This window comes from Euprymna scolopes, chromosome 23 (genome assembly GCF_053919585.1).
Source record: "Euprymna scolopes isolate OS-2025 chromosome 23, ASM5391958v1, whole genome shotgun sequence".
NCBI classification, from domain to species: Eukaryota; Metazoa; Mollusca; class Cephalopoda; order Sepiida; family Sepiolidae; genus Euprymna; species Euprymna scolopes.
The window spans coordinates 102,177,626-102,193,367 of NC_136504.1; the positions used below are offsets into that span (position 1 = coordinate 102,177,626).

The following is a 15,742-nucleotide window of genomic DNA, read 5'->3' on the forward strand; positions in this document are numbered from 1 at the left end:
AGCAATTCTTTTCCCTTTGTCATAAACATCACTCATGGAATCTGAGGACTAAAAGACAGAACAAAACGAGAGTTATAAGGTTGTAGAAAGTAAACCTAATGTTAACTTCCTTCTCTCGTAACATTTACTTAAAAATTATGCTTTTAATCAAATGCTTTATTATTATTATTGTTTTTTATTAGGGGAGTGGTCATTGCTTATCAAGCTTGCCCAAATGTCACTTGAATATAAAGGTTAATGGACGTCAGGTGACCAGTGATGATCGGTAATAGTGGAACTTGGGGAGTAGTTGATTATTTCAGAGGATTGCTCAACAGAAGCTTGTTTACATTAGACTTGAAAACAGCCAGGTTACAGCCAGCTAGGAAGCAGCTCTGAGGTATTGTGTTCCACAAACCTATAGTTCTTAGAAAGTTGATGGAATTTACATTTAGTTTTAGGCACATGAAAAACTAGATAGTTTTTTTTTTTCTCAAACAAAATCTAATTGAGTTGAGCCAAAATGTTTGTGTTTGTAAAATCACATTTACTAACTTAATAAAAAGAGCATGTCTGTCTCTCTCTCTTCCTCTCTCTCTTCCTCTCTCTCTCTCTCTCTCTTTCTCAGCATGTATGAACCATTGATTGATGTGGCCTAGTTCTGCAGAAGATGACTGGTAGCAAATCTTACTGTTCAATTAGTTTAAAAATCATTGGTGCAGTCGGAACTGTGGTTCAGTACAAAACATTATTTCCCATTTAGTTATCGAGTATGTAGAAGTCACGATGCTTGCTCTTTTCTGCTTGATGCATCCGATATCCCTTTTGCAGGAAATAAACAGTCTTGATCAACAAATGTTGCGTTTTCTTTTCGGACCATCATGCAAATGGCTTCCTTTTTACTTAACTTTTCTTTGTTTCTTCTAGTTTGAAAAAGCTCAAAATAAAGAACAACTGGAACTCGCCACCCAATGTTTCCTGGATAATTTGCGTTCAAAGATCAACCCGAAAAACCTCAAGAAATTTGTTGAAGCTTTTATGAAGTAAGTGTGACATATTTCCATTGGATTTCTTTATTTCTGTTTTCTATTGTGAGTCTCGTTCAATAAGTAACGTCCTTGACTCACTTTTCATTGCAGTAAAGCAACAAAACTTGGTGCGATCATTAGTCTTTCCCTAGATAGAAACCATCCAGAGTCATGAATTTTTCATATCATTTAATGCAACTCGAGAGATCGTTTTTATAGAACATCTCAGGTTCCTCCTCCAGCCACGATGTGATTTTGGTTGCATCATTTAGGGAACACTTTTCTTTCAAAACAACTTCATGACTGGGAAGAGGTGAAAGTCAGAGGGTGCAAGATTAGGAGAGTAGGGGGATGGGGAGGTTTTTCATAGCTACATGCTCCTGTTTCTGATCTGGTGACATGTGCATTGTGAACTGAAGTGTTATCTTGCATATGCAACTAGTTATAGTTTCTACAGACCTTGTACGAATCTTGACATTTTGGACGATTTGTCAGATAGTCATTTGCCAATCTTCCAAAAATAGCAACCGTAATTTGATTGGCAGATGCCTTATCAATGGCAGAAGCTGGGAGGGTGACCAGATCTGTGAACTGTTTCCACAAATTTTCGGTCATGTTTGAATTCACGATGCGAACGTTTTACAAGGTTATAATGTAGGGTATCATCACAAGAAATATCTTTTATTTCATCAAAAGTCTCCTATGTTGTGCGTCCTTTCAAATAAAAAAAAAACAGATCACTGTGCAACACTCAACAGGCTTCATTTCACACCTGACTCAGTTCAAACACCTGTAAATCATAAACCACAACTAATTCAAAGCTGTAATTTACCACATAAGCCATGAAGATATAAATCATTGACATGCAAAATTTCAGCTTGATCAGACAACTGAACATGGGTCAGGGACATTACTTATTGAACACGCCTCATATAAATCCATATGATAATGCACTAAGGCATTTCATATTCATATATACATTATCGCCTTTCACACATTTTTAAAAATGAGATTTTCCGATCAGCAAAGATAGTCATTCGTGATTAATCTGATGTCGTTAAGATAATTCCAATTTTATCCAATTTTAAAATGAATTGTTCCAAAATAAAAGTGTTGTTCCGTCGACTAAAACAAATCTATATATATAAAAATGTAACTGTTGGTTCGTTCGGAATTAATTGTCTAAAAAACCACTGGACAAATGGCTTCCACGTTTTGGTATAATATGTTTACTATATCCATGTGTGTTTTTATATATTTCTTTTTAATTATAACATTATACTTAATTTTTCTATGATAAATAGGTGGATTTCTTTGTACCGAGAGGCCATTTTTTTTATTTAGGGACAATTATTTATTACCGCTTCCTGTCACGTGACCAGTGTTACAATTTAGCGGTTTTCCTGCTAGATCTGGAGATTTCGTTTACAATCTAGCGGGAAATTCTAGAAAATCTGGAGGTATTTGGCACCCACACACCCGCATCAGATTATTAAAAAATAAAGAAAAGCGCTTGAAAATACTTTAAAACATAAAATAAACTCATTCATGTAAGTAAAAAAAAGTAGCATTTATTGCCTTTGGTAACAATTATTTATTGATTATTTGTTTTGTTTTTCACCTTTTTTTCGACTGATCATTCTTAAATCTCACTATAAAATCGATTTTTCCAAGTACATTTTAGGTGGGGGGGGGGGCGGCATTCCAACCGCCGAAGTTTAGTTTAAAATACGATCTAAAAGTGTAAAAAGCAAGAAACAACAGCAAAAAAAAAAAAAACAAACAAAAAAAAACAGGTTTGTATTACTGTACACATAGATTCGAAAAAGTTGTCAAAAAACAAATATATAACAAATAAATGTTATCAAAGGCAAGATAAGTTACTTTTCTGCCAAACTGGATATATTTTTTGTGTTTTTATTCAATGTAACATATTCATTCAGCTCGAAAAACATACAGTGTTTACCAATGTATTCGAAAATTCAAGATGGCGTCTCACACCCTCTTTAACACCGTAAGTTTTGAAAAAGGTGTTATAAATAAAAAACTATACAAAATACTATTAAAAACCCGCCGAATATATGTCAACCTATGTCACAGTAACATGTATTGAGCGAGTTTTTAACAGTATTTTATCCGGTTTTTTACTTATAACATCTTTTTCCCAAACTTACCGTGTTAAAGAGAGAATCAGACTCCATCTTGAATGTTCCAATACATCGGTAAACACTGTATGGTTTTCGAGCTGAATAAACATGTTACATTGAATAAAAACACGAAAAATATATCCAGTTAGGTAGAAAAGTTACTTATCTTGCCTTTGATAACATTTATTTGTTATATATTTGTTTTTTGACAACGTTTTCGAATCTATGTGTACAGTAATACAAACCCATAGTGAGAAAACACGGAACATTATGGAGTTTTTTTTTTGGGGGGGGGAATTAGCGACTTTTGAAAATTTCAGACGATAAGTTAAAAATCTAGTGATTTTCTGGACATTTCTTTCTTCTGATCTTGCGGGTTTTTTTTAAATCTCAGTTGACAACATTGCATCACTAAAAAATACTACAGGCTTAATGTAAACAGAATGTGTTTACAATATCGGTAAATTTTCAATGGGTTTAATTACATGATTATTGATAATGTAACCATGTGATTGAACTTTAATTTAAATTAACCACACGTGGTCGCAAAATGAATGCTGACACTCAAAGTATATACACATTTTGACTCCTCCCTTTACTTAAAAATTCACCAAAATCAGGAAATTAACGAATTTTAATGAAAATTGCAGTATTTTTCAAATAATGATCGCAGAATATAATGAACTAATTATTTTTACTTAACTCTTAGTGAAAATGTTTTATTTTGTTTAAACAAAAAATACCTTTACTAAAGTTATGGTTTTCAGTAGTAAATAAAAAACGCAAGAATTTATTTTTGCTTTTTTTAAAGCATCGTAATTTGTAACAATAAAAAATAATTTTTACAGTAACATTACGAAAAAAGCCCCTAAAGTCCGTATTAATGTATTCGATATAACTCGAAGAAAAATGAATTCTCGTAATTCAGGAAATTAAAGATTCAATTAGATTCCTATTTCAGTCACCTAAATTATTTAGGGTGAAATGAGTTCAGGAATTTATAGCCAAACCTAAATATTTTTTTTTGGTAAATATCCAGATACGCTACTACAGAACACCGACAACTCTAATTTGTTTTGGGGGGGATGTGATGTACAAAGTAAAATCTTCGGAAAATGTTAAATGGTGTTCTAATTGGTAAATGTTGGTGTGTTACTTACGGAAAATTTGAAAATTCGATGTTCCAGGTAAAAAAAAAAAAAAAAACAGATAAATTAACCCCCCCCCCCCTTACTCCAACTTGGTGTGCTTTCCTTTTCTTATTTTATTTCTTTTTCAGCTAATTTTAAATTTTCCACCCAAAAAGCGCTATAATGTATTTTTGAAAATTAGAAAATTCTATGTCCTGGAAAAAAAAAATCCCCTCCCCCCAACGTAGTTTGCTTGGTTAAGCCGTCGTTTATGCTACAGCGTGCATGCGCGTAGCATAAACGGAAGCTGCAAAATGGTGGAAAGAAGTTCGTGGGTTCAGGGGTAAATACCATGCAAACGGTAAATTTGCCCCAAGTTTGACTATCAGATTTGTTGTCAGCGACCTCAATTACCTATAAAAAAACAAATTAGAGTGGTCGGTGTTCTGTAGTAGCGTATCTGGATATTTACCTTTTTTCTTTTCTTGCTTAAAAAAAATAGCATTAATACAGTAAGTTAGGTAAACTGACTTTTTCGTTTAAAAATGGAATTATTTCCCTTTCGTTATTAACTTTTTTTACAAAAATTTTTTTTTAATAAATATTTTGTGTTTTATATACATAAAGTACAATTGTTGAATGCTACTGTTTTGATTATATTCGTTTGGTGGGGGGCACAATTAAAAAATTAAGAAAGATTAAAATGAAGCGAAATTTAAGTTTCCGTTCCATTTTTACAACAACCGTAAAACAGTGCATACTCAGCAAGTTTTATCGTAATTTATAAGCATATTGAAACACTAAATCAACATTTTATTTATTTTTTTGCATAATTAATGATGGAAGTATTTTTCTGTTCATTTTCTTAACATCTGTTAAAAATAAATAATTTGTACATTCTCTTGAAAAAAAGAATCAAACTTTTCTCTACTTTCACATGTGTTCCATTTTAACAAACTGAGCCACAGCAACGCGTGGCCGGGTACAGCTAGTATTTAAATAAATATATTTAAAAAAAATGACTTTTGTTGTATTGATTTGAAGAATATTTAGCTGTCAATTATTTTAAAGATAAGCAAACTGAGAATATTGTTTTTTTAAAAAGAATTAAATTGCTACAAGTTTAAAGGAATAAAGAAAAGAGATTTGTTTAATTTATTTAAAGAATGTTTTTCTTTTTTGAGACTAACAATTATTTTCATACAACAAGTGTCATTTCTTGTTGAAAGCATCAACTCAGACACCTATTATTTCAAAAGAACATATTAGCAACAGTAAATTATACAGATTAATGTCAAAAGCAATGAAGAATTTCTATGGCTCCCATTAATATTGATTAATCTATAAATGTTTTCGCTTCATGATTAATAAAATGATTCCCAGCTTTGCATCGTGTTCATTTTGTTGACTCTGGTCTAAATTTCATTCTCATTGTAAGAAATAGGAAAAAGATCCAGTGGTTCTGCAGAGGAAGCGCTATATTGCATTTGGCTGTTAAGAAAAAATCCAAAAACTTTATGATGTACTTACCTGTTAGGATAAAAAATAATGTATATCAAAATCTACGGAAATTCATTTCATATTTTTTGTTTTTATTGTTACACACTTTCTAGTCAACATTTTCCACATTATTAAAGTCAAGGCAGGTAACTAAGCCTTCAATGTTGCTTGGAAAGCGTTTTCCAATAAAATTTGAATTCATTTTTTTTTAAACACAATTACTGAATATGATGTACTGTATATTTTTCACCCCATCAGGTAAATACACCATAAAATAAAGTTTTTGTGCTATTTTGTTTTGTATGGCAATATTCCATATAGGAAACCAGCAAAGATTTATTCTGCTTTTGAATAAAAATGTGCTAATGATCTCAAATTTAAAAAAAAAAAAAGGGGGGGGGCAATCTTTCTTGACATTGATACAAGCACTATTATTAATGCTTGTTTATTATTGGCGTGTCGCAAGCAAATTTATTTTGATCCATATTGAAAATTATTCATATAGAAAACGTACTTGCCAAATAAAAGACATGCCCTGTACCGTGTTCTCTGTGGATAGTCTGTTGAAATTAGAAGTTGTCGCCTCATTTTGATATCTTGGCGATATGATCTGTGTTGCTGGTAGTAGTGGTAGTTGGTAAATAAGTTTGATCTTGCGAGACTACATAAGGTGTGTCTAGATTACATAAGGCGTGTCGAGACTACATAAGGTGTGCCGAGACTACATAAGGCGTGTCTAGATTACATAAGGTGTGTCTAGATTACATAAGGTGTGTCGAGACTACATAAGGTGTGTCTAGATTACATAAGGCGTGTCTAGATTACATAAGGTGTGTCGAGACTACATAAGGCGTGTCTAGATTACATAAGGCGTGTCTAGATTACATAAGGTGTGTCGAGACTACATAAGGTGTGCCGAGACTACATAAGGTGTGTCGAGACTACATAAGGTATGTCGAGATTACATAAGGCGTGTCGATTCTATATAAGGCGTGTCAATTCTATATAAGGCATTTTGAGACCACATAAAACATTTTCAGACCACATAAGGCATGTCAAGACTATATAAGGCATGCCGAGACTACATAAGGCATGTTAAGGCTACATAAAGTGTGTTGAGACTACATAAGGCATGTCGAGATTACATAAGGCATGTCGAGATTACATAAGGCATGTCGAGATTACATAAGGCATGTCGAGATTACATAAGGCGTACTGAAACTACATAAGGCATGTCCAGACTACATAAGGCATGTCAAGACTACATAAGGCGTGCCGAGACTAAATAAGGCATGTCGAGACTACATAAGGCGTGTCGAGACTACAGTGATGCTGACTGGAATCAGCTTTGTGTTGCAAATGTTTACAGTGATATGGACATTTTTGAATGAATCTCCAGTTTTGTAAACAGATGTATACACATCCCAATTGAGGGTAAGTGAGAAAGACTGAGTCAAAGATGATTTCACATGGAAACCAATGTAAATGATAGTTTCATAGAGAAAGTCAATTTAAACAGTGATAACAGATCTGCAACGAGCATATGCTATGGAGAAGACATTAACTGAAAAAGAAAAACTTCAACATTTCAGTTAATGATACAGTATCGCCATAGTCATCTATGAAAGTCATGTCAAGTTTTGTATTTTTATAATAGAAAAACCTATTTATTTTATGGTTGGTTTCTTTAGTTATTATATCTGAATATGTGGATGCCTTGGGAAGGGCAAAAGCTAAGGGAGTATACCCTGACAAAAAATCCGATCTGAAGTTCCGATAGGCGGATGGTGAAGCTCTGCAACATCTTTCCAGCAGCTCCTGCAGCTGTGCTGACACCGACTGTATTGGCTTGCCTTTCTGTTGGAGTTTGCCAGGGACCCTGATAAATTGGCAAACCAAGGTTCTCTTATTACCTGCCCAGACCTGCACCTGGTTAGCCACAGCAGATAATGTAGGAAACCAAACTAGATGAAGAATGCCGTTGTCTCAAGACACAGAGTGCCATCATTAATATTATTTTGAATAGATAATTTTAGTCATTATTATTATTTTGAATAGATAATTTTAGTGATTCCTTGAGAAAGTTCAACAGCATTTATAGTTGGGACAAATAAAATTGTTTGTAGCAGAAAAAACCATTTTGTATTCTTTTCTATAAATATATCTTTTACAACATCGACTAAGAATTTTAGTTTTTAAATTTCTTTACTTATTATATAACTTTTTTTTTTTTTTTTACTTTTCAGCCGAAACAGTCTGACTGACAATATTGGCAAAGTAGCGTAAGTAGAAATATTTGTTTTATCTTTTAACCGAACAAATCTTTATGAAACAAAATTAAGTTTTAAAATTTTAACCTTGAATTATATTTTGTATTTGCTTTCGTTAAGAAATGTAAATGGCCACGTGTTTTCTTGCGTAATATTTTTAAACATTATTAATTATTTTATTATTTTTCTAACAGGTTCGATACTTCTTTTGCTACAATTAGTTATGTCTATATATTTATATACTAGCAAGAGAGCGCTCAACCGTGGCGGTCATAAAATACATTTAATATATTTTATTTCACGCAGATTTCATATTATTACATAACCAATTCTCTTTTAAATATTATAGTGTACCTAATATATAATACTGATTTCAAAAGTAAAAAAAAATATGATTGTGGTACCATCAGCTACAATCAAACCCAAAACATTTTGCTCTCCAGCTATGTTCCCTCAAGTGCTCAAGCCGCGTTTGCTAACGTTTGAGCTAACCTGACAGATAGATATGAAAGTTATAAAATGAAACCATTCTTACCTATGATTAATTTACACATGTACAAAACTAATAAAAGTATCGGCAAATCGAAATAAACATTTTGTCTAATAGAAAAAAAAACCTGAACTGGATTCTTGGCAACATTCTCCGCTCTCACACGTTCAGTCCGGTTCTTGAGAACTTAACTCGTCACAACTCGTTTCCGACCTCTTCACTGCCGGCTTTATATTGTCTCATTCATGCAAATTAAGATGCGATCGAATCAACTGATTTTTCGCGTTTCTATGTCCCGTCGGTCGGGTTTCGAGTTCGCACATGTCACCCTTAGCAGTCCGCCTCCATGACTCCAGTCACACCAAAATTTTCCCTACATTTTGCATTTCAATTTGCTGACTTATGTACGCGTTATTCATTCATCCAAACAAAGATTTTACTCGTTATAAACCATCCTTGGTGTATGATTACTATTAGTGATGGGACGATTTCATTATTTGCTCCGGTCTGATATAATTACCGATTCCGAACTTAATTCCTGATTCTGCTACAATTACTGATTCCGATTCTTTATAAATCTCTAAAAATTTAACTATAAAATTGGTATTTTGTCTTGATTATTGTAAAAACACATCTTAAATATGCCTGTATTTTCTCAAACATAAAAGCCTACTTTTATCGGGAGAGGGGGGGGATCTATAGATTTTAGTTTTACTCAAAATTTAAAATCAATAAATATTTATTATTTGATTATTATTAACAGCAATTAAACATTTTCTTAAATTAGAAAAGATAAGTAAAGGAATCGGTTTTGGCATCGGAAAATAGTCACAAATTTTTCTGATTCCGATATCGATTCCGATATCGATTCGGATATCGATTCTGATACCCTAGAAAGTTACGATTTTTCCGATTCTCAATTTCGATTAATTGTCCCAACACTAATTATTATTTTCCGTTAATTTCAGTAGTTAAGAGTTTATTCGTTAAATATTTACACACAGACAGACGCACATACATACATCTACTGTTTTATTTATATAGATTATTATGTACAGGATTCACTCCTAAATTAATTAATCCATCAGAATAAATTTCGGAACACATTATTCTGTTTATTACGTAATTGTTGAAATTTTTATTTCATAGCTGCCCTTGCCTGATGGTGACTGGCTCAAAAGCTTCGTTCAACCACACTGTACATGCATTGTATCAAGCAATGATGAACAAAATTGGCAACAGGAAACTTCTAGATCTTCTTGAGATTGATGGTGTGGCTAATGTCGTCGCAGAAAGAGTAAATAATCCACATTTTATTATTTTTTTTTTGTAATCTTTTATTCACTGCAAACATTTGTAATAATTTTTTTCGATAAATTTTTTAAAAGCGTTGTTCTAAAATAAGATTTTCAATTGGAATTTTTGGTGTTTCTGCAGTGGATTTCAAACAAATGCATTTCAGGTAAAAACACTATTATGTACTTGCATGGCATGTCGAAATTAGTATAAATTCCAAATATTATGAAAAACTGATCCATAGAAAAATTATTACAAGTGAAAATAAAATTTATCGAATTATAAAGTTTTATTGTATTATAAAGTTTTGTATGTTTTTATGTATAAAAGTTCTTAAAATCCAGAGGAGATAACTGGAATCTATCATTTTGATTTATCTCCCTTGCTTTCATTGTTTTCGGTGAAAATCTACCATTCAAAATTAAAAAAAACAAATATCTAACTGCTACTATCTATGGTTTTTATAAAAAAATAGATCTAGCACATCTTCTATTGGATAATTTTTTGTAATTACTAATTTCAACATGACACGTTGACACACCGGTTCTCACCAGATCACCGAAGTTAAGCAACATTGAGCCTGGCCAGTACCAGATGGGTGACCATTTGGGAAAGCTAGGCACTGTATGTACTTTCTGGGAAGGTTGAGCATGGAGCCAGCACCCCTCACCCCGTAAAAAGAACTCAGTCGCTACAAAAGCATCTACAAAATTGTAGATGGCCTATGCCCCTTCAGTGGCTCAAGGGCTAGGGGGTGGGGAATTTCAACATAAAACGTAAGTATGTAATAGTGTTTTTACCTGAAATGCATTTGTTTGAAATCATATTATACTGCAGAAGCACTAAATTTTCTCTGCTTGTTAAAAAATAACGACCATGCTCTTTATATTGATTTGAATTTAAATGTTTGTTAAGACATTTCTGTTGATGAGTTTCTTTTGCTTTTTATTCGTTTTTTAGCCTGAAGAATTAGCCGAAAGTTTTCTGTACATGATGCAGGGTCTTGGCATGAGTAAGTGTCTCATGTTTTTGATTCATTTACCATTTTTCATTTTAACCTCCAACATGCAACTCATGCTTTCGATCAAGTTGGTATCTGTGTTTGTTTGTGTGCAGTCTAGAATCCAATTGTCATCAAATTTGTTCAAAATATCGGTTATGGTTTAATTACAAATCGTTTTAATTTGGTTATCTAGAGGGTGGTCAAAAAGTCAGGTAACATTTTAAAGAAAAACGATATTAGCAATACACGTATATTTAAGTACCATACATTGAAATATAAAATGAAACAAACATGAAATATGTTTATTTTGTTAATTGTCGTCCATTTCTCTCTATCAATCGCTGGAAGCGATTAACCACTGATTGTGTAACACGTGTAATCATGTCAGCTGATATCCGCGCAATCTCCTCTTCAATAAATAACTTTAAAGACGCTATTGTATCAGGCTTCTTGCCATAAGCGCTATCCTTTACATAGCCCCAAAGCCAGAAATCAGGAGGGGTAGTTTATATATTACACTCAAATATTTAAACAAATAATATTAAACGAATAGAGATTATAATGGATCATATTGTTTTTTCTACCTTTAACATGTTACCTGACTTTTTGACCACCCTGTAGATCAAAGGTTAAGGTGAAAGTCACGGAAAAGGTAAAAATCACATTTTTTGTTGGTGATGATGTTGGTTCTGTTTATCGAAGAGAGACTCACTCCTTAACTCATAGTGTAGCTGATAAAGTCTAACATCTTATTTGATCTTGAAAAGTTTGGTCAAGGTCGAAATTAGACTTGCAATTTTTCCAAAATTGAAGCGTGTATTTAATGTACCATTGTTACGTAATTGCTGTAATCGGTTGTTCAAAATGCCTTTGTCCAGTCTATATAATGTTTACATGTACTTTTGTCACTGGCACAAAATATCTACACACTGACAGCGAAGTAAAAACCACAACACAGTTGATCTACAAAAATGTATTATCGTTTTTATTTCACTCTGACAATCAGCTTTTCTGTGAAAAATTGTTATTCTTGTTTTGACGTTTACTGAAAGGTGAGGTGGTGCCTTAATTAGATGGTTGGCTGGTGATGAAGAAGTAGTGACACATGCCCAGCCTTCTCTCTCTTTTTTTTATCTGTGATGATTTTATTTATAATCACATCCTTTTCATTGGAATCTCTAATATTTGCTTTGTCTAGTGTCTCTAATGTTAACTGATATCTGCTGAAATATTTCTGGGTTGGATTGTACATTCTGTTAGACAATATGTAGAAATACTTAACATTTGAATACATTTGAATGTGTGCAACCCATTGAATGTTTTTCTTCCCGGCGTTGCTTGACAACATCTAAAGCTTTAATAACAGTAATGATGATGTAAACTTTCATCCTAATCAAATGAATAGCTTTTGTGTTTGCATTGGATAATTTCAGAAATACTTTGTATGAAATAGAGAAGTAAATTCAAGATAAAAGTTTGATTTTGTCCAAAATTTTCCCCATATTAAAAATCAACAAGTGAAGCATGCATGGTTTCCTGTGAGTGCACAGTGAATGAAGCGTAAAAAAATAACTAAGTTCAGCATTCTCCCCCCCCACCCCCACCCATTTAGCCCCAAAAGTCCCAAGGAGATATCAAATCCTGGTGAAAATGAACAAACAGTGCAGTAAATTTAAGTTCTGCATCATGCAAAAAAAGAAATGACTAAGTCCATCATTTACCCCCCCCCCCTCTTATTTAACTCCAAAAGTCCCCAAGACCTTAACATATTTAAATTTCAGTTCGGCAACATGCAAAACCGCTCATACACAGAAAATTTTGTACAAATATGGTAAAATAGTCCCCAAAAAATGGAGTGTTTTTATTAGCCCTAAAAGAGCCCCTGGGGCACACCCAAAAGTTATCGTGAAGTATAAACAAACAAAAGTATATAGAAATAATTTTTCAGAAAGTTTTATAAATGTGCTCTCTGCTTATCTTGGCATTGTCTCCAGTTGTCCTGGGCTTCTCCTTGCCACTAAAATCAGTGCCAACCTAGGAGAGGAGTTGTTGGTGATTGTGCAATCCTTGCTTCACATTTCAGCACATGTCATTCACCATCCCTTCTGAATAGTTCTCATTCATTGTTCTGACAAGTGAACATCCTTGTCTGTTCACATTACATTTAAACTTCTGCAAGTTAGTAGAGTCAGAGAAGCAGAAAACAGGCAAGGAATTCCAAAGTCTAGTAATCAGGGAGAAGAAACTATTAGAGTAGAAGGCTTTGCTGCATGTAAGCACATCTACTGTGAAGGTGTGGGATTTTGCTGCTTGTTGGCTTAGTCAGGAGTTTGTACATCTTGGGGCGTACAAACAAGTGCTATCAGTTCATCAGAGTACATTCCATAAAAGCACTTGTTAAACAGTCACAGGGATGCAACATTGCGGCGATGGGACAGAGTTTGGAGCTTAGGCAACAGTGTGGGACCTATTAGATTTGAGACTCTTTTTTTAGACCCTGTCTAAGAGTGAGAGACTAGTCGTAGATGCACCTGGCCAGATGTGACAACCATACTCCATGCGTGGGTGAATTGTGGTTGGTTGGTTGGTTGGTTGGTTGGTTGTTTTACAGCATATCAACCCTTAAAAAAACAATATATATAACAAATAAATGTTATCAAAGGCAAGATAAGTTACTTTTCTGCCAAACTGGATATATTTTTTGTGTTTTTATTCAATGTAACATGTTTATTCAGCTCGAAAACCATACAGTGTTTATCGATGTATTGGAACATTCAAGATGGCGTCTTATTCTCTCTTTAACACGGTAATGCGTGGGTGAATTGTGGTTGGTTGGTTGGTTGGTTGTTTTACGGCATATCAACCCTTTCCAGGTTATTTAATGCCGAATCCGGTGATTTAAGAAAATTCTTTTAATAGAATATATTTGTTTTTTGCAAGTCGGTTTCTATTTAACCCATAGTTGGGACCCTAACAGGTACTACCACTTCGGGTTAGAGTGGACCTGGGAGCAATGACAATTAAAGGGTGGATCCACACTCACCAAAGCCCGCAAGCTGGGGCCTCACCATCGGATATAGTTTAAGGTCATATCCAGGACCAGGGGTGAATTGTGGCTTTGTAGTATATTAGAATACTTATGATGACTTATAGCAATGTTGGCAAACAGCATTATTTGTGTACCATTTGTCTGACATGTATATTGTAGCGTGTATATTATAGCATTAGGTTAAAATTGCTTAAACAAGTGTATAATATAGATCTTCCTTCATTAAACATTCTTTTCCTTTTTTTCAGTGGGTGCTGTTCCGATGCCCCGTGTCCAGCGTTCAGCCTCCCAGGATGGACCGATTCCCATTCGTGGACGTAGTATGTCAATGGAAGAAGCTGATCAACCTCGTGGCATTTATTCCACCAGCCCCCCTCGGGTGACCACCCATCAATAACTGTTGATAAACTGACTTCTCCCTGTCAGTATTTTAAAGATGCAGCTGATCGTCGGGGGAGGCTGGCTGGCTTCATCTGAACAATTAGTTGCTATTGTCAGGCAGGCCAGATATTATATACAGGGATGACAACCTTTGTCATCAGATTACATATTTGCACCATTGCGCCACATCAAAACGACCACCACATTTACTAACAATTAGCAATACTCTTATTACTGCTATTACAACTCTGTGGGTCTTTAACTGGTGGTTACTCTGATTGAACCCTAACCCGAAACTTGTTTCTTGTTTATTATTGGGTGGTTAACAATTGGCATTATTGTCATTGGAATTAAAATTTAAATATCAAATAACGTGAATATGAGTTTATATGCCCCCACCCCCAAAAAAAAGAAAATAATAATAGCTATCTAGCTAGTCATATTTTCATAGCCAAATTATATACAAATTGACCAAAAAAGAGCTGAAAAAAAAAAAAACGGTCATATATTTTAATAGTGTATTTATTGTAACTACTTTGAAAGAATTTTTTACAACCAATCATAAATAAAATATTCCTTTTTATCCGCAGGTTTAGATGACATTGATCTCTTTTTCTCACTAAATTTTAGCTTCTACTTAAATACTTTAGCATCGGCCACTGACAATTCGAGGCTTTTTTTTTTTTCTTCTCACATTTTCTTTAATATCATTTTTAAATGCACCAATATCTCTCTTTTACGGCGTGCAACTTGCGGTTAACGTCTCTTTTTCCCCTTACCAATCTAGCTGCTGGTGTCACTCTACTGCGCATGACATTGTTTTTATCTTTTTATCGATAACGGTCGAGCTGCTTCAAGCACAATAATGCTACTGGGATATTGTTATGGCTATCTTTGCCCGCCTTTTTATTTTGTACAGTTTTATATGACCTTTTATATACAGTTGAATCGATTAATGATGTCTCAGTTAAAAAGGTGTAGGTCCTGTCAAACTGCCACATTTTTGTTGATCGTGCGAATAGACTGATCGGCGTAGTAATACGTTTCATGACTCTTAGCACAGCGGCAAATCAGACAGTTTTTAAAAAATTTTTTTTAAGTGTAACACACTATGTTGCTATATTTTGGAATCATTTGTTAGCCTTAACAAGTGTGCCTCTTTCATCTCTGTAAATATGGTGTGCAGGTTTTCTAGTTCCGCGGTTAAGCTAAAACTTTCCATGTGTGTTCCCTGTCCAGGTGACCAGCTACCAAAGCAGCAGCAGCAGCTAGCAACCGCGTCGTACAATATTACCCCTTCACTCACTTGACGACAAATGTCAGCATCAACCATCTTCTCTAAAACGTTAGCATTATTTCCTCATCTTCCGATCTCTAGCAGAAATATATTTTTAAATTTTTAATTTTTGGAAACTATAACAAGATAAAATATATTTTTTTTATTAAGCAGTCTACATTTAAAAAAAAAA

General features: G+C 33.8%; 1 protein-coding gene across 2 annotated transcripts in view; it reads left to right on the top strand.

Moving 5' to 3' along the window:
* LOC145246078 (uncharacterized protein ZK1073.1-like) overlaps positions 1-14,689 on the top strand; it is a 165,640-nt gene extending 150,951 nt beyond the window's left edge. For both annotated transcript variants that reach the window (XM_080107932.1, XM_080107931.1), the window contains 5 exons: positions 907-1,022; positions 8,031-8,066; positions 9,694-9,841; positions 10,801-10,852; positions 14,141-14,689. In XM_080107932.1, coding sequence (XP_079964058.1) covers positions 907-1,022; positions 8,031-8,066; positions 9,694-9,841; positions 10,801-10,852; positions 14,141-14,289 — 501 coding nt within the window. In that variant the 3' untranslated portion in view covers positions 14,290-14,689. The remainder of the gene's footprint in view (positions 1-906; positions 1,023-8,030; positions 8,067-9,693; positions 9,842-10,800; positions 10,853-14,140) is intronic.
* Positions 14,690-15,742: the final 1,053 nt, after the last annotated feature.